The following is a 27,613-nucleotide window of genomic DNA, read 5'->3' on the forward strand; positions in this document are numbered from 1 at the left end:
AAATGATATCAGAAAGGTAGCAAGTGCCCTTCTCTCACACCCTCCTGTTCTTTGTTTTTCCTTCGGGCTCTCTCTTTTACAACATGCTGATGTTTCATTATTTGCCTACTTAAAAAAGAAAAAAGAAAAAAGTGGGAGAGTTCAATGCAAATCATGTTTTAAATGATTAATGAGAGTTGTGCAATGCCTTGCAGCAGTCCTGATTCATTTTGCTCAAGTCAGACAAGAACAGACCTCCTGAAGCCTGAACTATCCTCGCTTCTGAGCTGGCACTCTTTTAAGTATATTGATTTAAAAACACATCTTAGGCACAAAGAGTGCCTAAGGTAGGTCAGGCCTGAGCTGCACTAATTAACGTCGTTGTCCATTGGTAAATGGGACTCTGAACGCAGTGTGCCTACACACACAGGCGAGATGTGGGAAGAAAATATAAATTGCTCCACTTCATCTCCCTTAGGCCTCCCTCTTGCTATCCCAGGGCCTTATACAAACAGAAAGCAGTTTAGAACATTAACGCCTACTTTTTTTTTTTTTTTTTTTGGTCACTCAAATTACTATATTGCCAAATCCATCCTAACCCAGCAAAGTTAAAATGACTCAGACCCTTTCCAGTTGAAGCCAGCCTGCTGATGCTGAGTGGGATGTCTGCCAGGTACCACAAATGGGACAAGGTGATTGCTCTTATTCTGAAAGCCATTAGCCTGGGAGCGAGCAGCTGGCTCACAGTGCCCGCGCGTGGGAGCTCCCCATTAAGGGAGAGCTTCTCCTTCCTCTGTGGGGGTGATGACATCAGTCCTTTCCCAGCTCCGTCTGGGTTCATGCAAGGGGCAACAGCTTCAATTTCAGCTATGTGGGAGAAAATTGATTGTCCCTTCTCCCTGTTTCCCAGTGAAGTACCAGGGCAGGCAATACAGCACGTGTGAAATTGGAGGGATGTGAGAATGCCTTGAATCCTACTCTTTGTCCTCCTTTTGTGACTTTGCTCCACTGAACTGTGCACAGTAATAAACAGAAAGTAGGCAACTGAAGTCGTACAGAAGTGTCAAGTCTTGTGTACCCCTGGGATAACCATCTGTGATCTGTGCCTTCCTGCTTCATTCTGGAAAATACATAAAATTATTGAAGACGTCACTTTGGAATGAACCTTTGGATATCACCCAGTCCAACCCTTCACTCAAAGCCAGGGTGATTTCTAAGTTAGATCCAATTTAGGCATTCTATCAGGTTCCTCAGAGAATATTATTTGGTCCAGCCAAATAATTTTCAGTATCTCCATTGATGGAGATTTGAAACCTCTGTTCTGTTCTGTTCTGTTCCGTTCTGTTCTGTTCTGTTCTGTTCCATTCCATTCCATTCCATTCCATTCCATTCCATTCCATTCCATTCCATTCCATTCCATTCCATTCCATTCTATTCTATTCTCTTCATGGTACCCGTTCCAAAGTTTGCTTATCTTCCTTGTGCATATTTTTTTCCCTAATATCTATTTGGAATTACCCTAGGTGCAACTTGTGTTCATTGTCCCTCATTCTTTTGCTGTGCACTTCTGGGAAGAATCTGACTCCGTCTTCTCTACAACCTCCCAGAAGGTAATGTAGGCAGAAATTAGATGCCCTCTTACTCTTCTCCAGCCTGATCAAACACGGGTTCCTCAGAACTCTTTGTACATCCTGGTCATGTTGATGGCCCTTCTCTGGACTCACTCCAGTTTGTCAATAAATTTCTGCTGAGAGCCCCACACTGGATATGGTAATCTAATTAAGACCTCAAAAGTGCTGAAATAGAGAGAAATGATCAATTCCTTTGACCTACAGTTCTGCTGATGCAGCCTAGGAAGCTGTTGGCCTGCTGTGCCACAGGGGCACATTGCTGGCTTATCTTCAGCTTCTTGTCCACCAGGACCCCCAAGACCTTTCTTGCAGAGCTGCTCTTCAGCCATCAGCACCCAGCATATGCTGTGTGCCTTCCTGTCTTTGTGCAAAAGAGACGGTGTAATTTCAACACAGCCATCAAAGATGTGCACTGCTTACTCACAAGAATCAGGAGCAGTTTGTGCTTGGACTAAGCAGGAATGTCATCAGACCCATCAACCTGTGATTGGGGTTGGACTGCTTGACTTGCTGAGTTGAAATCTTTATGCTCCTACAGAGATCCTTCAGTACGATGAGCCAATCAGACACAACAAAAAATATTCATTATGAAAGTGGTTGTACAGAGAGCCTTTGGGACTTTCATCTTTTGACAAGGCTCTAAACAACCTAATCTGATTTTGAAGCTAGCTCTGCTTTAAACCAATATTGGACTGACCGACCTCCAGACATATATCCCAACTGTAGTTTTTCTATGAAAAGCTCATCCTCCTCGTTGATCAATGTGTCAGTTTCCATATTCACATAACAAACATGAACTTTTCGGGCTCAAAGTGCTTACCCAGTACTGAACAGCAGAAGTTGTTTTTCAAGTTAAGTGAGAGTTGCAGAAAAATGAAGATATCTCTAATGTTTTATTTAATTAATTGTGTCTGTATATGTCATTCAAAAGCCTTTTGTACATATAGGCAGGGCAGAGAGAATAGTGCACAGAAGCATAAAGCCTACAGTCTCCTGGGTCTGGGCACCGTTAGCAGTGTCTTAACACAAAACCTGGTAACATTAATAACATTGATAACTTCTCAAAGGATCACTCATCTGTGTGTTTTAGATTTCCCCATGTCCAATTTGAGATGCCGTGAACAGACAGGATTTCTAAAACAGGCTGAACATCATGCAAATGAGACTTCCTCAAGGCACTTCAAGATGGGAATCCCCAAATCACTAGTCATTTTAAAAACACTCAGTCCTTTTATTTCCATAGTCCCTCCACACCTAGAGTGATCTACAAGCAACACACAAGGGGGACCACATTTTGAAGAACTTCTTGAACTTTTCCCAGTCATTAGAGAGACAGTTTCCCTTTGTTCTTGGATGTACAACTGCTGCTAAGCCTCCAAACTTCTCTTGACCCACCAGGCACCTTGTATCATTATCCTAGCAGATAGTCTTCCCATAAGATTTCCAGGACACTTCAGGCAGCATTGTCTCAGCCTGAAGGAGCACTGCTCCCAGAGCTTAGCTGAGGTTGGGAACAGAGTGACTCCAGCACTGCAAATCTGAACAGCTTCAAACATTTGGACAGGTTGGAAATCAGTCCCATGCAAACACGGCCCATTTTGCACATTCCCATGCGCTTTGAGAAGCAGGGCTAGTTTTTGGCAAGGCATTGACAAATTTCGGCAGATTAAAATGGTGCAGTATCTAACTTTGTTGTTTCAGCTGGCGTGGAAAATGCATCAGTAATTATCATCAGGAAACTAAAGAGGGGGGGAGCACAATAGGAAGGGAGCGCTGGACGATGTCATGCTGCAGGACAAAGCAGGCTGTGTCCTGCCAGGCAGCTCATGAGCAGCACACTCTCTCCATGGGGATTCACCCAGCCTGAAGATAGATGTGGAGATGTTCTCGGTCCTGTAGGGGTTCACCGTTACCAGACCCTTTTGGACCTGCTGTGCCCTGCAGCAAGAGAGGCTCCTGTGTTTCCTTTTGATGCTACTACATTAACTGTTCAAGGGACAGCTCCTAGACTTGTGTCTAAATCGCTCATTGACTGCTCAACGAGACAGATCAGGACAGCCTGGATTCCTGGGTGGGAATGGGCTGCAATGCCCTGGGCTTAGTGCAGTGCCCTAAAGATCTGGCCTGCATGTTCTATCATTTGGGGGATTATAACATTTGCCCCCCTTTCCTCTCCTGCTTTTCTTGTTCACTCAATGCTATTGCAGACTCCTCCTTTGCAGTAAAGACCAGCACATGTCACGGCTGTATAAAGCTGTCTGTGATCTAGTGGAAGCTGCAGCGTGTGCTCTGTGGCCCTCCATTGCAGGCCACAGTTGTGATGTATTTTTAAGGCACCACACCACATGGTCCAAGAACTTTACAGTGCAAGGAGAAAAACCCAGAGATGAACAGCATTAGGCATCTGCCTTAAGTTAAGCTCCACCATGAGGGAGCTCTTCACCATGCCACCACCTCCAGAGATCTTCTGGGTCACCAGTGCCCCTAGATCTGTTAATGGTGGAAATTAATTCTTCCCCTGAGCATCGATGCTTTGCATTTTACTGCCGTTCTGGATGACTTGCTCCATGCCGTTTCTAGATTTATTTCCTCAATGTTTTACAGAGGCCCTTTTTGGGGAGGATAACAATAGCTGACAGCCATGGAGGTGAAGACCTTGAGCTGCAAACACTTCGGCAGCTTTTTGCTTCAGCTTTCTTCTATTTGACTTTTGATTATGTATTTGGAGTGCATCTGGACGAGCTCCATTCTTCTTTCCAGTAACAAGCTGAATGGCTGTAGGGAGTTAATGTGAACCAGGGTTTGGAAAAGCGCTATGCTTCTTCTGCATCCATAAATTTAAATACATTTTCTTGGCTGCCCTTCGCTGGAGCTGTTGAACGGGTGTTTGCTGTTTCCTGGGCCCTAACCTCAGCAAGGTTTTGATGGGGTGAAGCATAAGCAGGCAAAGCAAGGGTGAAAAATGAAAAGACGGGGCTAAATTTGGCCATCCCTTCCACCAGTGTGGAATGCATGCGTGCCTCTGCCTTTCCCATCTCTGCTGCGTTTTGAAGCTCTGGAGCAGATCCTTTCCCCTTGGTGTTGCTCAAGTGTAGCTCCACTGACATCTATGGGGCTAGTTCTGCCTTACGCTAGTGCAAGCCGATGATCAGCCTCGGGGGCGGAAATCTTTGCAATATTTTCAGTGTGCCTGAGTGTCAGAGATTAATTCCTATTGGAATAGCCGTCTTCTTGAATGCACCGTATTTTGAAAAGGCTCTTTTTTTCTTTGCTGGTCCTCTGTGTCTGGACTCCCTGGAGAGACTCCTGAGGTCTGCTTGCTAGCCTGTGATATTATTTAGTGTTCACTTTGAGTCTTGGACAGATGGGATGCTTTGTGAGCATTTTCCTTTTTCTCTCTGTGTCCTTTCGTATCTCACCTCGGGTGCAGACCAGCCAAGCTGCTTCTTGCTAATTACTTAGGAAGTAGTTATCTGTAATAGCAGCATTCAATCTCTTTGGAAAACAGATATGCTGATGTGTTGAAGGGTGGTTATTTTTCTCTTGCCACAACTCATGGTGAGGGTTTTTCTTTTCCCCCATCTCGTTTTGTGGTCTTTCTGGAATTGAACTACAGTGATTAGCCAATTCCTTATACAAACCAGCTGTGAACTCTTCTCCACAGAGATACTTCTATTGTTACATGCTCAGAAATTGTAATTATCAAAGAAAAATATGGAGCTGAGGCCAAGGTACCGTAACTTTGTTACTTGAGCAATGGGGTTTGATGTGGTTTGGGAGACGTGGAAGGATTATAAGCTCTTTGGAGAGAGAGGATTAGGAATGGCAGAGCCCTGCTGTTTGTCTGCTCTGCAATGCGAGCACAGGGGGACGAGCAACAGCGTGCCCTGTCCCATGCAGCTCTGCTCCACAAAATGCACATTGCTCTGCACACTGGATCTGTGCACCCTGTATTTCTCTACACCCTGCTCCTCAAATTCCTGCTGCTGACACCCCTAAAAAGACTCAGAGACCCTCTGCTGAAAGTCCCACGAGCATTTTCCTGTTGTTTAAATGGGTTTGCTGATACCAGTATTTGTCCCATCAGACTTCTGGACAATGAGAGTATAAAACAATTTTGCCTGGGTCGGGACTAAGAGAAACAAGGTATTTCTCCAGTTACATTTGTTTCTTTTAAATACTTCCCAGGCATCTGTTCCTGCTGAGGCTTTGACCTGACACACTGTTGCACTATAATGGCTCCACTGTGGGATTTTTCTCTCTGATCACTTGCCCACACAGGGATTTGGGGATTTCTGTACAAAGTAAGCCTGGGAGATAGTGCAGGAGCGTGTGTGAGTGTATGCAGAACTGTTCATTTTCTACTGTATACCACAAGGTTGGCATTGCTGAGAACTGTGGGATCCTGATCTCTCCCCACTTCTTTGCAGTTCTGAGTGCCAGAATTCGTTATTTCATCTCTTAAAAAACAGTGGTGGCAGAGACACTTTCAGGGTGCATTTCATCTGACCAAGATCAGGTCTCTGCTTCAGCAAGGACAAGTTCATGCCTTCTCCAGAGGAGTCCCCGTCCCTAGCAGGAGCCAAGCAGTGCTGCTGCTGATAGACTTACTGAAATATAGAGAATGAGCATGGACTACCTGTGCGACACCCAAAAAAAGCAAAATCTAGTACCTATGCAATTATCTGTTGTTCCTATAAATTCCTTGGATGTTCATTGTCTTCTACTGTAATTTTTCTACTCAGATGGCACTGCATTTTGCCAGGTAAATCTATTACTCTATATATAGCTTAAAGAGGCAGAGATTTAGTGCAAGAGAAGCAAGAGGAAATCCTTCATATATATCCTTCAGTTGTCTGAGCTGGCAATCATTAATACTGAAGCAGGGGAGCTTTCAGTGACTGGTTCCTTTGGCATCAACATCCTTTTAAACTGGACCCAGGTGGTCTGAATCTGGAAATAAACTGATGCAAGCAGTTTTCTGAGCTAACAAAGGGAACTCATCCTTGGTGCTGAAGCAAGCGTCTCGAGTAATTCCTTCCAAGAAAGGTTTAAGAAACCACGACCTGTAATATTAAACTGTTAGGTTAGTCCATTTTCTGTCTAATACATGGATACTTGAAATGCCCTCATGAGTAAGAAACAGTGCTGCTGCCATTTTGTACCTGGGTGCCTGTGCACGGACATCACAGTGCTGTTTGCTGCAAGAACATGGCCACTGCCACCCCTGCTAAACCAGAGTCCATGTTAGGTGCCGGTAATTATTCAGTTTTAGAGAACTGAACTCATCTGAGTTACAAAAGCAAGACTTTGGTGAGATGGTGGTACTGACAAACAATCCTCGTCTGGCCAAAAAAAAAAAAAAATTATTTGTCCTTAAGTGGGTTCCCTATGCAAAATAGGCTATGTCAATAGAAGTTACTTCTCGTTCAGAATAGCTGTGCTCCCGCTAGGTTTTGTGTTTGCATGGAAATAATGAGAGAGAAAATCATTTCGCCAACACTATGATATACCAGGAAAGCTGTGTAAGGTAAGCTTTCCTAAGCTGTGACTGTCGCACTAAAGAAAAGGAGCAGGTAAAGCTCGTTATTTTCTCTGTCCTCAGCAGATACAGCAGCACCATCTGCTGGTTTCACTGGTCATGGGCATGCTTTGCTCGTGAGCTGCTCTGATTTTCCCTCCCAGGCTGTTGGCTGCTGTCTGGCAGCACCCCAGGGCTGCGAGGGATCTCAATGGCGTGCTGGCCAATTAAATGGCCAGGAAAAGAGGAAATGCTGGAAATTTGGTGAAACCAGAATAGCCTGGCAGTCTAAAAGGGTTCATTGCCCCCCAACACAACACAAGACTTGTTACTTGTGGTCTCCCTTCACACAAAGCTCTGAAGATGAGAATGGAGAGAGCAGCAGCAGAGCTGGGGACAGATCCCAGGTGTTGTCCTTTGAAAGGCAGAGGAGTAAAACTGCCTCCTTCGTTCCTAGTCCACCTCTAGCATTTGCAGCCAGCGTGTCCAGGTGACCTGATACCACCAGTGCCTGAACCCTCACTACCCTGTGCCTTACTGATTTCTTTCTACTGTTGTCGTTCACCTGGGACAGGACGTTAGATGAACACTGCATATGATTGATGTGGGGTAAAGGCAGGTTTATTCACTCTAGCCGTCTGTCTCCCTGGGTGAATGGAAAGCTGTATACGTCAAAGGACTGCCTGTTCTCCACATATTGCATTCCTTCTCACCAATCTGGGACAAACTCATGTTCCCAGACAGTCCTTAATGCTTGGCATGTGGACATGATAGCTCTGAGTCAGGGGTGAGTATCTGGGAAGTAAAAAGAGAGCAGAAAGTGCTGTAATCTGAAGGTGAATGAGGAGAATACGATGGTATTTCCAAGATCAAAAAGGATTTAGTGACAAGGGTTCAGTCTGCAGCTCTGCTACAGACGTCTCGTGTGATCTCTGATTTTAGACAACTCACATGCATCTTAGACTCTGTCACTAAGGGACCAGAGTGCCTTCCCTACTTTGAAATATTAATCCTCAAAGACTCCTGCAAGGCGGGAGAATACCACTTTCCCTCTAAATGGAGTCAAAAGGACACTGAGTCTCAGAAAAAGTTAATGCCAAACTCCCAAGGGTTTAAGAGCGTGGTCCCTCCCACAAGGTTTCTAACAGTGTATCAGTAGGACAGACAATCCCCTTGCCAAAATGACCATCTCATGGTGTTTCTCTCTTTTCAGGCACTGCGTCTGTTGCAGTCGCTGGCATCTTTGCAGCCTTAAGGATCACAAAGAACAAGCTCTCAGACCACAAGTTTGTTTTCCAGGGAGCTGGAGAGGTAGGAGTGTTCTTGAGTTTGTTCCTGAATATCATCTAAATTCAAATTTAGTGACAGAAAAGTCAACCATGAATCTGCCTGCAAGGCCTATCTTCCTGAAGGCAAAACACAGAAGCAGGTTCCTTGTTACTGGTCAAGAGTGGGGCTCACAGGTGGATCTTGCTGCTGCATAGAAGTTGCCAACAATCTTTCAGTGACATCTTGGCCTGTGAGTCCTGGACAGTCCTCCTGGATGCTCCGAGGCTGTCAGTGAGGCTAGCTTGAATCCTCAGGGTTGGTATTTAGGGTAAACCAGAGCCTTCTAGCAACACAGCTGCAAGAATCGGGACTTAAAGAACTGTAAGAACGTAACCTCATTTTGTGGAGTCAGTCGTATTGCCTGCAGGGCAGGAAGTCAGGTAGCATTCAGGTAGCCTGTCTGGTGCCTTGCACAAAGAAAGAAGAGGAAGATAAACTCTCTGAAGCCTGGCTCAGCTGTTGCCCACCTGCAGGACTTTGGGTAAGGTGTGTCACTGTACAGCCGCAGAGTAGAAAGCCTCCCTGCTTTGTGCAGTGCTGTGGGAGGACCCAACACATTTCTCATTCAAAATCTGCTCCCATCAGACGTTACTACCCCAATGAAATGTTTATTTACTCTGTTCCAGGCTGCGATGGGCATAGCTCATCTCATCCTCATGGCCATGGAAAAGGAAGGAATTTCACGAGAGGATGCCATCAAAAAAATTTGGATGGTGGATTCCAAGGGACTGATTGTCAAGGTAAATTTGTCTGCAAAGCTAATCATCTCCACTTCCTCAGCACCTCCTGCAAGCTAGAGAGAGGCCAGAGCAGGCAGACACCTTGAACCCTGCTCAGCCCTGGAGCAAGGGCTGCAGTTTCACCGGTGTCAGCAGAGCTGTTCCTGCTCTCGGAGGGCTGGATCTCATGGTGGTAACAGTGTACCAGCAGCACTGGCTATCCCAAAGGCAATGCTTTGGGATGAGCCCCTCAAAGTGGTAGGGTGATGCACAGCAGTGTCTCAGTGGCATTGCGACTGCACATGATCATGGTCTCATGCAGTGCTGGAAGTCTTGCATGCCAGATATATGGGGCATTACAACAGCAATATTGTGCCCTGCTTGGTGATCCAGCCTGGCCCAGCTCTGCTCTGCACTCCCTGGGTCCTCAGGGCATCTGCCCCCATCCCTTCTAAGACTGGAGGAGACTTGTGCTACATGCACGACTTCTCTGCCCTGGCAGCCAAATTCCTTTCTCCACTCAACGGATGTATTTTGGAGGGTGAGATGGGCAGAGACCAGCCCCACATGACATTACACCAACTGCTCGATGCCTGGCTGTCTGATGCTGAGGGCTTGCTCTGAGGAGCCTGGTTTAAGAGTAGGGCAGAGAGATGAAACAAACTGAGTTACTACACTATGTCTCCACCTTTTGCCAGAAGCATGACGTTTGACTCCTTTTTCCCCACAGGGCAGGAGCCACCTGAACCATGAGAAAGAAGTGTTTGCCCAGGACCACCCCAGTGTGAACACACTGGAAGAGGTTGTGCAGAAAGTGAAGCCTACAGCAATTATAGGTGGAGTTCTCTTTACATGACCTTTTCATGTCAATGCACTTCTTAGGAGAGTGTCTTTCTTCCAGGGCCTCCTTTTGTTCTCAGAATCAAAAAGTAAAGAGGTTGCTTTTTTTTTTTTTTTTGCCCCCTTTTTATCAATTGAATTCTCCACATCATTTCCTTCAACTGTGGGACAGAGGTTTCCCCTCTGTAGGAGACCCCCAGATGGGCTGCAGGTGGAGGTGCCACTGTGGGCATGGTCTGGGGCTCTCAGCAGCGAGCGTGGCCCAGGCGAGTGGAGCAGGATGAGGACAATATTCGGGAGGCAAAGTGCTGAGAGCTGCATCCAGACCAGCCCAAACACTGATCCCTGCGCTGCAAGGAGGAGATTTGGAGGAGCAAAGGGCTGTATTTTGAAACAGGCTTTTAATCTCTCTGTAACACGAGAAACATTCCCACCTGCATCTCCAGAGATGGAGGCCTCCCACAGTATTTTGTGGCAGAGGTGACCAAGAGGGAGCAGTGCAGCTCGCTGCTCTCAGTCAGAAAGCACCTGCTCACTCCTCTGTTGTTGTTTCAGGTGTCGCAGCCATCGCGGGAGCTTTCACTGAGAAGATTTTGAAGGACATGGCAGCCTTCAATGAGAGGCCCATCGTGTTTGCCCTCAGCAACCCCACAAGTAAAGCAGAGTGCACAGCGGAGCAGTGCTATCGCCTCACTGAGGTACTGGATCTCAGCACAGGGAAGATGGGGGCTCCAGATACGCTCTGGCCATGCCTGTAGTGTGACTTGCAGTCGGGCAGTGCAAACACCCACTCAGTGCTCAGTGGCTTTGTTCATGACCCTGTTTATGGCTCTGGAGACCAGGCCTTTCTGAAGTATCAGCAGGGGATGGCTTTGCTGGACATTTCTCTACCTGGTCACCAGAGTTTCCTGAGTATACATCATGGAAAGCGGCAGACATATGAGATGTCTCTTCTGAATTTGGACGTTTATTTCTCTCTCTTTGATCAGGGCCGAGGAATATTTGCCAGTGGGAGCCCATTCTCAAAGGTTACCCTGCCCAATGGACAGACCTTCTTCCCTGGCCAAGGAAACAACGCCTATGTCTTCCCAGGAGTGGCACTGGGAGTCATTGCCTGCGGAGTCCGACACATCTCTGATGATATCTTCCTCCTCACAGCAGAGGTTTCCAAGTGGCAAATAACTACTGTTCTTAAAAAATATTATAAGGGGCACATGCACCTACTTGTGGCAATTTCAAGAAGCTAACCTGGGGAAGTATTGCATAGAAATTGCACAGCATCAGCAAAAAGCCATGGCTTTTCCCATGGGAAGGAAGTCCTGAGCAAGGTTCATCCTTCCCTTGCACCTGTGAAGGCACCTGCAGGAGTGGCAACAGGGTTCCCCTCACTCCCCACAGCTGCTACCCTTTATAGCAGCATTTTACCCAGTGAGGCTGTGGCATCTCCCTTCCATGGAGATTTTTAAAAGTTGTTGGACATGATCCTAGGCAATCAGATCTCGGTGGCCCAGTTTGAGCCAGGGGGGTTGGACCAGATGGCCTCCAGAGATCCCTTCCAGCCTCAACCATTCCGTGATTCTGTGATTCTGATTTTGTTCATTACCTGCCCTGAAACAGCATTTCCATTGTCCTGGCTGCAGTTTTAAGTCTGTAATGAAGTGTATACACACAGGTATTTTGTGTAGTTCAGCAGTTTGATTGAGAACTAACCCCAGCTCCATTGCTGCCGAGGTTTCAACCATGTGTTGTGTAATCCTAGTGAAGGTGGCACACACTTGAGACCATCTCTGTAAACTGTCTTCCTCTTCTTTCTAGTCTATTGCTGCGGAGGTGACAGAACAGAATCTTGCAGAAGGAAGACTCTATCCCCCCTTGGACAGTATCAGAGAGGTGTCTTTCAAAATCGCTGTCAAAGTAAGTACTCATTTATTTCCACTTTCTGTGGTAGGGAGGGCATAAATTGCCCTGGCATTGTTCTTGTTTTGTGTTTCTTAAAATCATCTTATTCTGTAGCCTAAAGCAATGATTCTCGGGAATCCTTCCAGACAGAATTGCTGCTTTGATTTCTTCTATCATTAAAGCCCACATTTGAAAAGTATCTCCTGATTCTGGATGCCTCACAGCTCACAAAGCTCTACATTATTGCTTGGAGCTGTGACTGCTCAGCACTTCCAAAAATCAGGTTTAGGGTTGACATCAAACATGAAGCAAGTTGCCAAAAGATTTTAGGTTCCAAATTGCTGTTTTGGAACCTCTCCTTTTGAGTTTGATAGGGATCTAAGCATCTAAATACTCTTCCAGATCTGGGCTTGTTGTCTAATTATGGGATTTGTGCCCTGCATATATGAAATTTGTAATTCCTTTTCAGGGGACACCCACTGAGAATCACGTTGGCCTGCTAGGAGCTACTGAGGGATGCACAGCGTAACTCAGGAGCTTAAGAGTTCAAGCAGAGGTGGTTAAAGGGCTGCTCACCTTCTTTAACTGAGTAGCACAACCATTTTGCTAGGGCAGGGGAAGCATTTCTAAACAGCCAGGAACTGCAGGCAGTTTGCATTCCCTCACCCAAGAGATGAAGTGCAGCCTACTCAGGGGGTTGCTTAACGAGAAATAATAAGCAAAACCAGGCACAATTTTGAGGGCAGGAAAAAAAAAAAAGAAAAAAAAGAAAAAAAAAAAGAGGGAAAACACAGCCAGTGCTGAACTGCAGTTGGTTTTAACTTCGTAACATGTCAATGTTATTTCATCAGCTCTTTTTGCTTATCTTTTCACAGATTGTTAACTGGGCCTACAAGCATGGTCTTGCTTCTTGGTATCCTGAGCCAGCAGACAAGGAAGCTTTTGTGAAACAGCTTATTTACAGTCCTGATTACGATTCATTCATTATTGATGATTACACGTGGCCTTCCGCAGCCATGCAAACGCAAGATGTATAAGATTCATGAGAACTGTTTTCTCATTTTTTTTCCATCAGTTCCCATGGTCCATATCATTGCTGATATAAATGCACCTCCAGCCTTGCAGAACAATAGAAGTAAATGAATCCAAGTACTTTTTTACTTGCCACTGTCTTTTCTCTGTGGGAGCACATGAACGGGATAAAATAAAGTCCACACTGGGCAGTCAGTACAACACAGAGAGAGACAAAGTATAGTTCCAGCCTGTCCCTGTCAGTTTGCACTACAGGCTTTGCCATCATTTAAAGTCCCATGGACCCCATGAACACTGATGTTCCCTCTACAGGTTTGAAAACACTACATTTCAGCTGTGTAACAACAGGTACAGGAGAAGGTAGGGAGTCCTCCAAGGAAGGACAGAGGCTGAAAATAGTCATGTGGTTCCTTTTCTCAGCAAGAGATGCTCAATGAGTTCTTATCCAAACCAAGAATCTCACAGAGCATTGCCATATCTTCTAGCACTCTGGTCCCTGGCCAGTCGCCCTCACATAAGGCAGGAGTAGCTCCTACCACTCTTGGAAGACCTTACGGACTGTCTTCTCTGAAACCTGCCACTGTCGGGGGTCTCCCAGAAGTTGTAGTTAGAGGTGCTGTTCACCCCACACGCTTCCAAAGCCCCATCAAAATTCAACAAATAACTTAAGTACAGCTGGAATCCAAACAGAAAATGCTTGGAGAACCCCCCGAAAGGTATTGACAGTGATCTGTGACTGAAAGGCTGATTCTCGCAAGAATTTTGCTCAGACAGCTGGTCCAGGGTGTGTGGGTTTGCTGCAACAACCTCTCTAACTGGTACCATGCCATGAATATCCACGGGGAATATCAGTAGATTTAAACACCCAGGGAGTATCAGTAGTTTTGGGTTGGCCTCTTCTCACAGATAAGTAGTGATAAGATTAGAGGGAATGGCCTCAAGTTGTGCCAGTGGAGGTTTAAAATCACAGAATCACAGAATCGTCTAGGTTGGAAGAGACCTCCAAGATCACCCAGTCCAACCTCTGACCTAACACTAACAAGTCCTCCACTAAACCATATCGCTAAGTTCAACATCTAAACGTCTCTTAAAGACCTCCAGGGATGGTGACTCAACCACCTCCCTGGGCAGCCCATTCCAATGCCTAACAACCCTTTCAGTAAAGAAGTTCCTCCTAATATCCAACCTAAACCTCCCCTGGCGCAACTTTAGCCCATTCCCCCTCGTCCTGTCACCAGGCACGTAGGAGAACAGACCAACCCCCACCTCGCTACAGCCTCCTTTAAGGTAACTGTAGAGAGCGATAAGGTCGCCCCTGAGCCTCCTCTTCTCCAGGCTGAACAATTCCAGCTCCCTCAGCCGCTCCTCGTAAGACTTGTTCTCCAGACCCCTCACCAGCTTCGTTGCCCTTCTCTGGACTCGCTCGAGCACGTCCATGTCCTTCCTGTAGCGAGGGGCCCAAAACTGAACACAGTACTCGAGGTGCGGCCCCACCAGAGCCAAGTACAGGGGGACAATCACTTCACTAGCCCTGCTGGCCACACTGCTTCTTATACAAGCCAGGATGCTGTTGCCCTTCTTGGCCACCTGAACACACTGCTGGCTCATATTCAGCCAACTTGAAAGGCATCTGCACAGGACATGGTCCTTGGACACTGGTGCTGGGTGGCCCTGTTTGAGCAGGGGGTCGGCCAAGCTGACCTCTTCAGGTACCTTCCAACCTCAACATTTCCGTGTTTGTGTGAAAGCAGAACACTACAAAGCCCGTGCTGGTCCCTCCAGCAGGAAGCAACAGTCTTTATTGGGCTGACAGCTGCTCACAGCTGCGAGGGGTCCGCGCTGGTTTCCTTGATGCTCGTGTCATCTTCGGCATCGGAAGCACAGGGACTTTCTCACCAACGCTAGGGAGAGAAAAAGAAAGGGTTCAAGTTTCATTTCCAGTGAGGGCAGCTGAGTGACACTCCCTGCTCCCTTCAGCCCCAGTCCTGGGGAGCGTGCATATGCAGGAGTCCCAAGGGTCTGTGTGGCCCTGCAGAGGCCCCTCGTGTCCCAGCCAGTGAGAGGGAATCTACGCAGCGCCAGGCTGAGGCGCTGTGTGAGGCCGGGCTGGAGACCTTTGGCCAAGCAGCTACGGAAGGCCAGGGCAAGGGTGCTTCTGAGCCCAGGAAAGAAGGCTGTTGCAGGAGAGGTTTACCAGATCAGAAGATCCTCTGCAGAATTCCCGGGGATGTTCAGAGGTCTGCTCTTGGTCTTGTCTTGCAGGGCCTCCTTGCTCTTCTCCAGCTGTTTCCTCACCCGCACACTCCGCACCGAAAGGCAGCTGCAGCAACAGAGAAGAAAAAAACTCTCAGGTGGGCTCTGAAGGTCCCCACGTGTGCCTGCCCAAAAGCAGGGAGCACAGCCTCCTTCCACTGTGGGTGCATGGCTGTCAGCGGCAGGGGAGCTTTAGGACTCTGGCTCTGCAGGGGGACGGCTGGAGGCAGGGCCTCTCCATGGTTATTGCCTCTCCAAAGCAGCTGGTGGATGGAGAGCCCAAGCCCAGAGCCGAGCAACCCGCATGCTGGATTCCTCGGGCTGCCTGCTGCAGCTCAACTTTTCCTGGCCTTTGTTGGAGCTGGCCCACACTTACTTGGTGCTTGATTTGCTCAGAGGAGCTGTCTCAGCCTTCTTCTCTGGGGGGTGAGGGATGAGGACGTGCTGCTGCTTCATATCCCCTGGTACCATCTGCAGAGACGTTTTCAGTTCCACAAGTGCCGTGCAGGAAGCACTCTCTGCCTGCAGCCTCGGCATTTCTGTCTGCGTCTTCTGCTACAGGGGAAGCAGAAACAAGGAATGGTTTTAGATGCAGGTGCTAATGTGGGAGCTGTCACATGGCAGTGGGGCAGTCGTCCCCGCAGGGTTTCCCCAGGCTCAGGGCACTTTCCCTGCAGCCTTCTTTCTCTCAGAAAGGCAGCGTGAAAGGCCTCAGCCCTCGGCCTCTGAAGCTAAGGGCAAGAACACTTTCACTGCAGTAGGCTTTGGAGGAGCCCTCGTCCTTCACAAAGGAAAACAAGGCTCAGGAAGGGCAGGTTTTTCTCTTTGAGAGAAGCTTCCTGGCAGAGCTAAGAGGGGAAAAGTGTGCACGTGGCCCCCTGAGAGAAGAGAAAGGTTCCTTCTGGAGTGCTTGAAAACAGTTGCCATACCCAGATACTCTCTCTCCCATTCCTTTCGCCACGAGCCTTGCACTGTGCCCACATGTGCTGTCTCTCCCATTCTTTTTTCAGCTGCTCCTCAGCCAGCAATGCCTGCAGAGTTCTTTCAACTTCTTGGCCGTACAGGCAGCATATTTCCTACGGGGGAGAAGGGCACGCAACGATCAGAGAAACATCAAATCTCCATGAAGGCAACCCGTGAAACAACCCGGCAATGGGTACACAGATCCAGTGGCTACCTGTCCTGCTCTCCGTTGACCCTCACAGGCAGGGGCTTCAATTTGGGGCCAGGCCGCAGCAGAGCGCTTGTCCTTCCCCTCTTCTGCCATCTTTGAGGAGCTCTCCTGACGTGTTGTACGCAGCCTGCAAGCACACAAGAGGAGGATTTGCTGCTATAGCTTTTGCTCAACAACTGGGTGCCAGCAAGGAAAGGGCAGTCAGCAGGACATGTGTCGGGACCCCTGTGGAGTTCACCAAGTCCCTGTGTCCAAGGGAAGCTGCTCGATGACCCAAGGAGAAGGGCCCAGGAGTTGCCTCCCCCGGCTCCCCCCCAGCCTCACCTGGGAGAAGGCTCTTTTTCCCCAGCAGCCTGGCCCAGCTTTGCCTCCCCTTTCACCCTGGAGAGTCTGGACAGAGAGGGACTCTGGCGTGTGAGCAGCTGGCTCTTAATAGCAGGAGGCACCCCTGTAAGGAGGAAAAGAGAAGGCTAGTCAGAGCTGCTCCTTGGTGGCCACGCAAATAGGCAGGGAATGAGCCTCCCTGCCTGATCCGGTGCTACTTCTAAAAGGCAGAGCAAGCTGGCAGGTGGGTTGACCTAGAAGGGAGTCTCCTTGGCCACCAGCATTTCACAGGTGGGGAAGGGAGTCCTGGGACTCTCTGCTGCCATCGTAGCCCCACATTCTCCCTTTGGGCACATCCAACCCTCAGCGGGGCTTTCGGTGGACAGGAGCTCCAGGAGGCCAGTGCGGAAGAGGCCTAAGCAGTGTCGAATGCTACGGGAAGCTCTGGGCTGCCCTGCCATCGTGGTCCCTCCCAAGGCCCAGCAGAATTACTGCTGCAGGGAACTGGGGTCAGAGGAGGGGCCTCATCCTGTGCAAAGCGCAGCCTTCCAGCCTTGCCTCCGTACACGTTGCCCTCAGGAGGACATTCAGAAGGGAAGGGCAGAGAGGTCTCCCAGGGGCTGTCACTCCCAAGAGCCCGCTCTCACGTTACCTGTTCTGTTAGACCCTCCCTCCAGCCTTGCGTCTCCGTTCTTTTCCAACGCAGAACCCTTGGGTGCTTGAAGAGGCCCTTCCCCTGCGGCTCTTCCACGAGGTATGTAGAGCCCAATCCTGGAAGCAAGACCAAGGCAGTGTGACTCCAGGGCACCATATCCTAGGGCTGTAGGGCGCTGGTCTTGGTGCCAGCATCTGAGAGGGGCTTGCTGTGGGCCGGGCAGGGAATAGACATTCCCCCAGGCCGTGGTGCATGAAGAGAACGGCCCCTCTTCCAAAACAAGCGCGAATCGGTGTGGAGAGAAGGAGGAAACAGCGCTTGGGAAAGTCTCCCTCCAGCTCCTCCCTGAGCAAGGAGCAAGCCCTGGCACTGCTGCCCTTCCTGAGAGGGGCTGAAAAGCTGCCGAAACGCTCAGCCAAGGGCTGCAGAAGCAACGCGCCCACCTGGGAAAGACGATGACACCTCCAGACGCTGGATGTGGGACGATGCTTTTTCTCTCCGATGTGGCCAAATCCGTTGTCCCTGTCCTCTGCAGGAGAGACAGTCCTGGGTGAGGCCATGGCCAGGAAAGGATGCCCTTGCCAACGAAGGCGTCGGGGCTGCTCAGGCAGAAAGCTGCCCACGGGCAGAGCTCGCAGTGCTTAGCATTCACCCCTCCTTACAAGCAGCACAAGCTGCCCAGCGAGTGCCTGCACCTGGTAAATCACTGCCTGCCTTTGTGCAAGGGCAAGACTCGTGTGCCTCATCCGGAGACGAGTCTGACCCAGAAGGAGAAGTCCCTCCCAACGGCCTCTCGGGGGATTTCCCAGGAACCCTGGGCTGTGCTGGTGCAGTGAGAAACTTACACTGAGGCGAGATTTCAGCAGCTGGCCGTTGCTATTCAGGTTGTGAACAAAGTCCGAGGAAAACTGCATTTGGACTCCGCTCTTGCGGAAGACCAGACAGCCAATGTCCTTGAAGATGAAATCAACACCCTGCTTCTTTGCAAGGGTGTAGGAGAGAAAGAGCAGGGTCTCTTGAATGCAGCGCTGCACGGTGTCCCGAGGAATGCCGGTGTCCAAGGACAGCCAGGCATAATTCAGGAAAACAAATGGAGGTACACCTGAGGGAAACGAAGCAAGGAGCCAAGTAAGTAAGACAGGCCTGCAGAGGAGGGCAGTCCCGTTTGGGCATCTGCTGGGCCCTCCAGCACCGCTACAGAGCTGTCTTGCTGACTGCTCGTCTGGAGGAAGAGAATCCCTGAAAGACAGAGCTCCAAGAGCCTGGTGCAGCACAATCATGGTGCATCGCTGATGCCATAGAAGCTGATGCCCAGTGTCGGGCCTGCACCTGCAGCTGTGCGAACTGCTAAGAGCAGAAGTCAACCACCAATGCAGCCAGCATGGTGCCAACAGCATGGGGAGGGACATTTCTGGGAGATGGTGTGTGGAGGGACGTGCAAGGCATTGGTGGGCCTTGGCTTGTGAGGAGCTCAGGCCTTTCTCAGGACCTCCTGGAGGAGCTGTGTAACCCCTCCACTGCCCTCCCAGCAGCAGCTGAGCATGCAGCCCAAAGTCCCTGCACGTGGAACCCTGACATTCATCTCTCTTCTTACCAGGAAAAGTTTCTTTCTTGTATGGCAGTCCATGAACATTGGCAAAGTGCTCCGAAACCTGGAAGACGGGCTTCTTTACATCGAGGAGCTTAAAGCCTGCAATGGGCCGCTCCTGTTTAACAGCAAAGAAGGCACCCAGCCCAGGTATTCTGACGCCCTGAAAAGCAAGAAATCAGGAACACGGATCAGTATTTCTGGGGCTTCTCCAAGCAAGAAGATGGGCCCTCATACCTTGGCCACTGCTCATGGGAAGGTGCCAGACAGTGTCATTCTGGAGAGCCCTGGAGATGGCCTCAATGGCTGGGAGTTTCCCAGCTCCCTGCTTTTTGCCATCTGAAGTGGAGCTGGACTAGTAAGAGCAGAGCCAACACCCTCAGCTCAGTAAAATCCCCCCAAGGAGTTCCCAACAAGTAGGGGAAGCCTTGAGTACCGGCACCAGCTACATGCTGGCCTGCCCACTCTGGCCACAGGCAACACACAAGCGCCAGGCAGTACGGATCCTGTCCTTCTGCTGGAGCTGGGCTCTTCTCTTGTGCATATTGCCAGAGCAGCAATGGGCCCCTGGCACATCTGCAGTTTGCAGGCTAGCGCTGGGGTGTTTCTTCTACTTGAGGAGGCGTTCTGTGGGGTGGCAGCTCTGGGAAGGAGCAGCGTATGAGGGGAGCACGAGGCTGCAAAGCCCACCTTCACAGAATCACAGAATCCTGGAATCGTCTAGGTTGGAAGAGACCTCCAAGATCACCCAGTCCAACCTCTGACCTAACACTAACAAGTCCTCCACTAAACCATATCACTAAGCTCAGCATCTGAACGTCTCTTAAAGACCTTCAGGGATGGTGAGTCAACCACTTCCCTGGGCAGCCTACCTTGTTCAACGCGAACTGCCTGCGGATGAAGTGGGATACTGCATCCCAAACTTTCACAATCCCTGAAAAGCAAGGGAAAGAGAGGTCATGCTGCAAGCCAGCCTTCTCCTCCAGCACAGTCCTCGTGGCCAATGGGGCCAGTGTCTATGTCCCGAGACCCTCCCTCTCTCTCCCCACAAGAAACCGCAGCTCAAGAGGGCTGCGCTGCTGCCTGTTCCTCAGGCACCTCCTGTTGGGCTCACCATCGTCCGGGAGGTGCATGAGTGTTGGACACATGAGGCGGCCGTTGCACAGGATGGGAGCACTCCTGGCCTCCATCTCGCTCCGGCCCTCCTCCACTCGTCACCAGGAGCTGTCCCACTCGGGGACGCCGCTTCCCAGTGCCTTTGGCTCCTTCCTGCAAGGCAGCTCCTCAAGAGCACAGCGGCAGCCCCAGCAGAGCAGCACCAGCCACTGCCTCCTGAAGGCCTCGCAGCCAAGTGAGGGCAGCTTGCGGCGCGCAGGGCTTTTGGGCAGGACGTGGTGTGATGTCACAGACGGCCCCGCTGTCACCCCATCGCGTGTCACAATAGGGGCTGCAGCCTGCCCTGTCAGGGAGCTGCCTCCCCTGGGAGACTCCTGCACCCTGGAGATTCGGGCAGAGCAGTCCCCAGGCTGTGAGGGTCACTGCAGGGTGCTGGCCCCGGGGCTTGCCCCAGGAGCAGGAAAGCTGGCTGCAACTTCTCTTAGCGCTGTCCAAGACTTTTACTTGGGCTGAAGCTTCCCACATCATCCAGCCATAGGTGCAGGGAGCACCGTCCCCTTCCACTTTCTGTGCATGAGCATCAGCTCTGGGGAGTTTTTAGCCCACGACCACGGGCAGCAGAGTGACCACTGGAGTTAGAGCCTCTTCGTTTTCATTCCCTCTCTTAAGCAGCCGGTGGGTGGATGGCCAAAGACTGCAGGAGAGTGTTGGGGAACACTGTGACTCCAAAGGTGTAATAACACAAGTACATTTTAAAAGAGGTCAGTCAGAAGCTTTACTAACACTGACCGCAGTGCAAACAGCATTTGGGCAGCATTTCTCACTCCTCTTCCGCTTTTTCTTCCAAGTGGTTGCAGCTACCCCGCTGTAGACCCCTCTAGAGACTGTTCCAAATAAAGGAAAGTGGTGAGGAAAATGTAACGTTACCGCAGCCAGGTGTGCGTTCTTGCGAAGAATGGGCTCCAGACAGTTCTTTGTATGTTAATAAGGCCAAGTACCCATGCCAGGGAGGCTCAGACTCTTTAGGGAGCTTGTCAACTGCCACAGACCACAACATGGAGTGATGGCACTTGGTGGAGCCTGCGGAACTGGCACACCCGGTACGGTCTTAACAGAAGCTGTACATACCTGCCTGAGCACTTCTGCAGGATATACTAGGAGCAACAAGCAGATTCTGTGACAAAACTCCAAAAATCCTCTTTTGAGAAAGCTTAACTCTGGAGAAGAGCAAGGTCTCAGGGAGACATAAATGAAGGACTGGTATCTACCTGAGGCCTCGGTCCAAAGCCCCGCTTGGCATGGAAATGAGGAAGACGATTGACAGAGTCAGGACTGGTGTAACAATGTCATTATATATGTTGCCATAGCATTTTGCTGCAAAGTTTGTATGAACTGCTGAATATTTTAATGGTGACCTCTCATTTCCCTAATGGCAGAGGGGTCTCACGATCGTGAAACAAACTTCAGTAAAACCTTTGCAAATCTGCTCTTGGGTCCGTGTTTCCTCTTCTGTCACACAACGCCCCGAGTCACTGTTGTGACACTGCCTCTCCATATTGCGCAGGCTCCTAATCCATACAGAATGTAGCCTAAAAATAGTTTGGTTAGAATTTGGAACCTCATCTCAAACGTTATTAATGGATGAACGACCTTCAGCTTAGAAGAAAGTAAAAGTATACAAATTATTTATAAAGTATCTCTGAATAGTTCTAAAAGTAAATCCAGAGATTTAAAGAACAGTTCAAGATGTATCCAGTTTGTGTGCTTGGAGATTGTATCACCATGTGGCCTTGTGGCCACAGTCCAGGGATGAAGTCAGGTCTGGAGAAGAGAGTTCAAGATCCAGGGTCTCGTGGGGGCACCTTTCTCCGCGTGGTGTTGATAGATGGTGGTGTCTTCTTACAGTGAGCTGCGTGTCTGCAAGGGGGAAGTCCGTCCCTTGTATTTGATGGCTGTGTGGGTAGTTACGAGTATCTGATGTGGTCCCTTCCGGCTGGGCTTTTTCTGGCATACCTTGACAAAAACAGTCTTCTGGTTCTAGAGTGTGGAAAACCTTGTAGGAAGGCTCTGCAAGAGCTTCCTTTACATGCGAACAGACATAGCGTGCATGTTTCACTGGGGCCCTGAAATAAGTTAATATTGAATTGTCAGTCAACTACATACCAGATTTATGAGGTTCTTCAGGAAGGCGCATATGCCATCATGAGGAAGGTGCGCATGCCATCCCATAAGGATATCGTGAGGAGAAAGGCCATGCTTCCTATTCGCTGTGCTTCACATATACATCGGTATAAAGATTTGGGGTGTGCTGGCAAGCCAGTGCCCACTAGAGCCCTATCCTCCTGTGGCTCTGATATGTCAGGCCAGGCTCTCAGATCTGATATACAGCAAAAGACAGAACATGGCATGGATCATATAAAACATTATCACAGAACAATATGAAGAGCAAAGCAGTCAACATTTCAACGTTTCCTCACGTGCACACTCCGCACTGAAAGGCAGCTACAGCAACGCAGAAGAAAACTCTCAGGTGGGCTTTATACGTCCCCACGTGTGCCTGCCCAAAAGCAGGGAGCACAGCCTCCTTCCACAGTGGGTGCATGACTGTCAGCTGCAGGGGAGCTTCAGGACTTCGGGTCTGCAGGGGTCGGCTGGAGTCAGGGCCTCTCCATTGTCATTGCCTCTCCAAAGCACTCTCTGTCTGCAGCCTCTGCATTTCCATCTACGTCCTATGCTACAGGGGAAGCAGAAACAAGGAATGTTTTTAGGTGGAGGTGCTAACGGCCCTATTTGAGCAGGGGGTTGGCCAAGCTGACCTCTTCAGGTACCTCCCAACCTCAACCATGCTCTCTTTGTGTGAAATCAGAACACTACAAAGCCCGTGCTGGCCCCTCCAGCAGGAAGCAACAGTCTTTATTGGGCTGACAGCAGCTCAGAGCTGCAAGGGATCCGCACTGGTTTCCCTGATGCTCGTGTCATCTTCGGCATTGGAAGCACAGGGACTTTCTCACCAACGCTAGGGAGAGAAAAAGAAAGGGCTCAAGTTTCATTTCCAGTGAGGGCAGCTGAGTGACACTCCCTGCTCCCTTCAGCCCCAGTCCTGTGGAGCGTGCATATGCAGGAGTCCCAAGGGTCTGTGTGGCCCTGCAGAGGCCCCTCGTGTCCCAGCCAGTGAGAGGGAATCTACGCAGCGCCAGGCTGAGGCGCTGTGTGAGGCCGGGCTGGAGACCTTTGGCCAAGCAGCTACGGAAGGCCAGGGCAAGGGTGCTTCTGAGCCCAGGGGCCTCATTGCCCAAGGAAGGGGCTGTGGCTAGTGGAAAGAAGCCTGTTCCAGGAGAGGTTTACCGGATCAGAAGATCCTCTGCAGAATTCCCAGGGATGTCCAGAGCTCTGCTCTTGGTCCTGTCTTCCTGCAGGGCCTCCTTTCTCTTCTCCAGCTGTCTCCTCACCCATACACTCCGCACTGAAAGGCAAAAAGTTGTTGATCCCAGCTGCACAGCTGCAAAGCTTTGACAGCAGAGAGGGCACGTGCCTTTCCCCAGTGTTATCTGCAACTGGGTAAGCCGAAAGCACTCTTGTGAGCAGTGGAAGGCCTCAGTTTAATCCACATCCAGATGAATCCCTATCTCACATTTCCTATGGGTGAAATCGGTCCTCTCCCCAAAGGGGAGAAATTAAAGAGCCCAAATTTCAAGGAAACCCTTTCAAAGCTGTGAATGCTGGTCTTTTAACGCTTGGTCCAATGAAGTAATGAAGCTCTTTGGCAGCAGCCAAATTGCAAACAAACCCCATCTTCATGATTTTCAGCAGCAGATTGGGCACATCCCCAGTCAGCATGCTAGCTGCGGTGAATACCGTGGTGAATGTTTATAAAATAAGGTAATGCTGAGTTTCCCAGCACTGAACAGTTTCTGTGCTTCCAGTCCAAACAAATTAAGATTAGACTTGCAAAATAGTTAAAGCACCCATTGTACATGCTTGCCCTTTTCTTACTCTTCCCTGAGAATCTGCTCCTGGCCCCTGCTACATGGGCAATATAATTGTTCACTTGGCTTAAGCCAATGTTGTTTTTTTTATTACTGCGGCTTGAAATGAGTCAGTTTAAAAGTGGCTGAGATCCTCAGAGCTCTGGAGGCACATAACCTTCATAGTGCCAGCTCTCCACAGCCATCTTCTCAAGGTAGCTACCTGGCATTTGGATGTTTCCTAAAGGAGCTTGTCTGGAGTGTACCAGTCAGCTCAATGCCTAAGCACTGTCAGCATCCACAGACTATGTGTTCCTGGCATACTTTCACAATCCGCTCAATTAGGTGATCTCAGAACACACTTTGCCGTGTGCCACCAACCCTTGTGCTGAATGTGGCATATGTTGGTACTAGCATTCCCTTAAACACAGGTTGAGAGGAATGAAAATAGTTATTTTTGATTCTTGATGCAAGTAGCAATGAAAAATGTTTGGGCTTGTAGTCATTTGTCCCTCTAATTGACTTTGTTCCACAGTAAAACCAGTGCCCAAGTGAGGGGCTGCACAAGGCTTCCCTAACAAGGCTCTTCTGCTCTCTGCAGAGCAGAGTTTTCTAAGGGATTAACTTCAATTTCTCCCTGCTCACCTAGGGTGCTAATGAGCTCCATCCTTTACTTTCATGCTATTGCTTTTGTTGATGGGAAGGAAGGTGAATTATTTATTTATTGTTTTGTCCTTCCCTTAACAGTCTAGAGAATGGCTACCAGACTGCAAAAGGTCACCCAAGATTTGAAAAATACAGCTCAGGCACCAGCAACCTGTTGATCCCAGTTATTGAAAAACACAGCATGCTCCTCCCCATTTCACTCCACACGTGCTGTCTCGCACCACAGACTGACAGCTTTTTAAAAACATTATTGTGAGGGAGCAGACTTTGACCTGTGTGGTACCAGCAGTGGGTGGCAGGCCCAAAAGGAAGTGAATCAAGTCCTATGAGGTGTAGGTATGAAGTGTAGATAGGTGTCCTGTGGGGTTGGTCACCCGTAACAAGCTGTGTTTCTTTCTGTGCCCATCGCCTCTTGTCCTGTCCTTGGGCTCCACTGAAATGAGCCCGGCTCCATTCCCTTTGCACCCTGCCTGCAGGCATGTTGACATCCACTGATAAGATCCCCCCTGAGCTTTCTCTTCTCCAGGCTAAACAGTCCCAGCTCTCCCAGCCTCTCTTCATAAGAGAGATGCTCTGTTCCCTCAGTTATCCACCTCATGATTTTTGTGGGACTGTTAAGCAGTTAAAGAAGAAACGCTTGTGGCCTCCCAAGACAGCCACAAATGCCTCCTAGCTGAGGCTGCTGCTTCACCCTTGCTGAAAGCCGGGTGCTCTTAGTATCCAGCATCAGCACCTGCCTGTGCCTGGAGAGCTGGGAAGAGCTGGGAGCTCTTGATCCTTCCAGGGTGGGACTTCCAAGGTAACAGCTCTCTGGAAACTTCTGTTTGTTCCCAGAAAAAGCCATCAAGCACCTGCCCTCACTCAGCCCAGGATTAGCAGCAAGTCTTCCTTCCCTGTTGGTACTGCTCCCAATGGAGCTTTGAAGTTAAGAGCCCCTTTTTGGAAAAAGAGTTTTCCACGACCTCTTGGGTCTGCACATAGCCAAAAAAAAGCAGAGAGAGAAAGAGAGAGAGAGTTTGAAACTTTGGAGAAAAGAAGAAAGGAAGGGAAGCCAGCAGGGCCAAACCCTATCCCAGGGACTTTAACTCAGCACACCGCAAAACTGAAGGACAGGTCGAATTTTTCTCACATCACTCATACAAGAAAGTGAAGAGCTCTCTTTCTCTCCCACGCTCTCACAGTTTTCATTCTCTCCTCCTAAAACTCTCGGGGACTTCGATCACTCATCAGGCAGCCTTGATGCAAGTTGCTGTAAATTCTACTTGGGTCCTCTTGCTGAACTCTTGCTGCTCTTGGCTTAGAGATCCCAATGGACATGGAGATCTACAGGAGTAGATGGGAGCAGAAGGGTTCAGCTCTCTCATCTGCTTGTTGGTCACTTGTGCTCACATTATTAGCACCGTCTTCACTCTGCAGGTGCTCTGCAGGAGTCTTTTTAGACCCGTGTCCGTATCTTGAGGGTTACTTTGACAAAACCTAAACCACACCATCCTGAAGTCTACTGGACCAGGCCCATGTAATCTGCTACGTCACCTAGTGCTGAAAGCATGCGAAGGAGTGAGGGTGCCACGGAGATGCCCTCCGTGTTGTGGGGCACACACTCGTCCCTCAGGACACCTCACAGAAAACGTGCGACGTGGCCATCAAACACATGGAGACACTGAGGGAGTGCCAGGCACAAGCTCTATATTAAATACTACTGAAGCATATCTTCTTTCTTATTTCCTTTCAAGATTTAATAAATAAATAAATGGCATTTCTAGCATTTTCTTCCCACACCCAAATGGATCGCCTTGCACGCCCCCTGGGGCACTCTCGAGGTTTGTATGGGACTGAAATGAGAAAGTCTATTTCTCAGTGCTGGGTTGCTCGGCTCGGTGGTGGCCCTACAGGAAAGACGCTGCCTGAGTGTACAGAGAGAGAGAGACAAGCTGCTCCCTGACAGGGCGGCTCCCGACCCATCCTCTGACAGCCCTTGCGGCCATTTTGCACTTCTGGTTTCCCCCCGTGGGGGGAGGCCTTGGGCTGTCCCCAGCACGGCTGTCAGTGATGGTGGGCGGCATTTAGACCCAAGAGGCCTTTCTTTTCCTTCTAAAAGAAACTTGCTGAAGGAAACGCGCTCTCTGGAGATAGCAGTGCAACTCTAAAGTTTTTTTTGAGTTTTGTGCAAACTCAAACCCCTGCCGGTGAGGGCCACCAGAGGGCAGGAGAGGTAGCCTCTTGGATCTGTGTACCCATTGCCGGGTTGTTTCACGGGTTGCCTTTATGGTGATTTGATGTTTCTCTCTAATCATTGCATGCTCAGCACAAAGCATGTTCTTGCAGGCATTGCTCTCCTGCGCACACTGCCAGTGCACAGCCAGGGAAGGAGATGCTGCAGCAGCTCAGAGCAGAAGGCCACGGTTGTTCAGTCATCCAACACAGCTGCAAGGGAGCCTCTGTTCTTTTGGAGAACTGCAGGCCTCTGGGTGCACCAAGGGACGGGGTTCCCCTACCTCTTGTTCCCTCTCTCCCTTCTTTGCCGGGAGGGTCTGCATCTGGGCATCTACTTCTCTGATTTGGCAGGTGGCTGCCACAGCTTGGGCCATGGCTTCTCCTTGGGCCAGACCTCAGAAAACGGATGATGGTCCTTCAAGGACATTGGCTGTCTGGTCTTCCGCAAGAGCAGAGTCCAAATGCAGTTTTCCTCAGACTTTGTTCACTGCCTGAATAACAACGGCCAGCTGCTGAAATCTCAGCTCAGTGACCAAGTGACAGGACCAAGAGCAGAGCTCTGGACATCCCTGGAAAGACTGCAGAGGATCTTCTGATCCGGTAAACCTCTCCTGCAACAGGCCACAGCCCCTTCCTTGGGCAATGAGGCCCCTGGGCTCAGAAGCACCCTTGCCCTGGCCTTCCGTAGCTGCTTGGCCAAAGGTCTCC

General features: G+C 49.6%; 2 protein-coding genes and 1 long non-coding RNA gene across 5 annotated transcripts in view; 1 reads left to right on the forward strand and 2 right to left on the reverse strand.

Annotated features, from left to right (window-relative positions):
- The window catches only part of ME3 (malic enzyme 3), a 124,623-nt gene extending 111,549 nt beyond the window's left edge, over positions 1–13,074 (forward strand). For all 3 annotated transcript variants that reach the window (XM_080575202.1, XM_080575201.1, XM_080575203.1), the window contains exons 8-14: positions 8,345–8,442; positions 9,087–9,200; positions 9,910–10,015; positions 10,575–10,717; positions 11,009–11,182; positions 11,835–11,933; positions 12,794–13,074. In XM_080575202.1, coding sequence (XP_080431328.1) covers positions 8,345–8,442; positions 9,087–9,200; positions 9,910–10,015; positions 10,575–10,717; positions 11,009–11,182; positions 11,835–11,933; positions 12,794–12,955 — 896 coding nt within the window. In that variant the 3' untranslated portion in view covers positions 12,956–13,074. The remainder of the gene's footprint in view (positions 1–8,344; positions 8,443–9,086; positions 9,201–9,909; positions 10,016–10,574; positions 10,718–11,008; positions 11,183–11,834; positions 11,934–12,793) is intronic.
- Positions 1–27,613, reverse strand: part of LOC308183180 — a 441,868-nt gene that overhangs the window by 266,204 nt on the left and 148,051 nt on the right. The window lies entirely within an intron of this gene.
- Positions 13,214–19,377, reverse strand: LOC308186190 (coiled-coil domain-containing protein 81-like). Its single transcript, XM_080575232.1, has 8 exons — positions 18,202–19,377; positions 17,800–17,885; positions 17,354–17,472; positions 16,702–16,825; positions 16,381–16,504; positions 16,133–16,279; positions 15,580–15,758; positions 13,214–15,270 (listed from the first exon to the last, which is right to left on the reverse strand). The coding sequence occupies exons 1-8, from the start codon at positions 18,763–18,765 to the stop codon at positions 15,141–15,143; spliced, it is 1,473 nt and encodes a 490-aa protein (XP_080431358.1). The 5' UTR covers positions 18,766–19,377; the 3' UTR covers positions 13,214–15,140.

The sequence above is a fragment of the Anser brachyrhynchus genome (assembly GCF_964034855.1).
Source record: "Anser brachyrhynchus genome assembly, chromosome: 1".
Lineage (NCBI taxonomy): Eukaryota > Metazoa > Chordata > Aves > Anseriformes > Anatidae > Anser > Anser brachyrhynchus.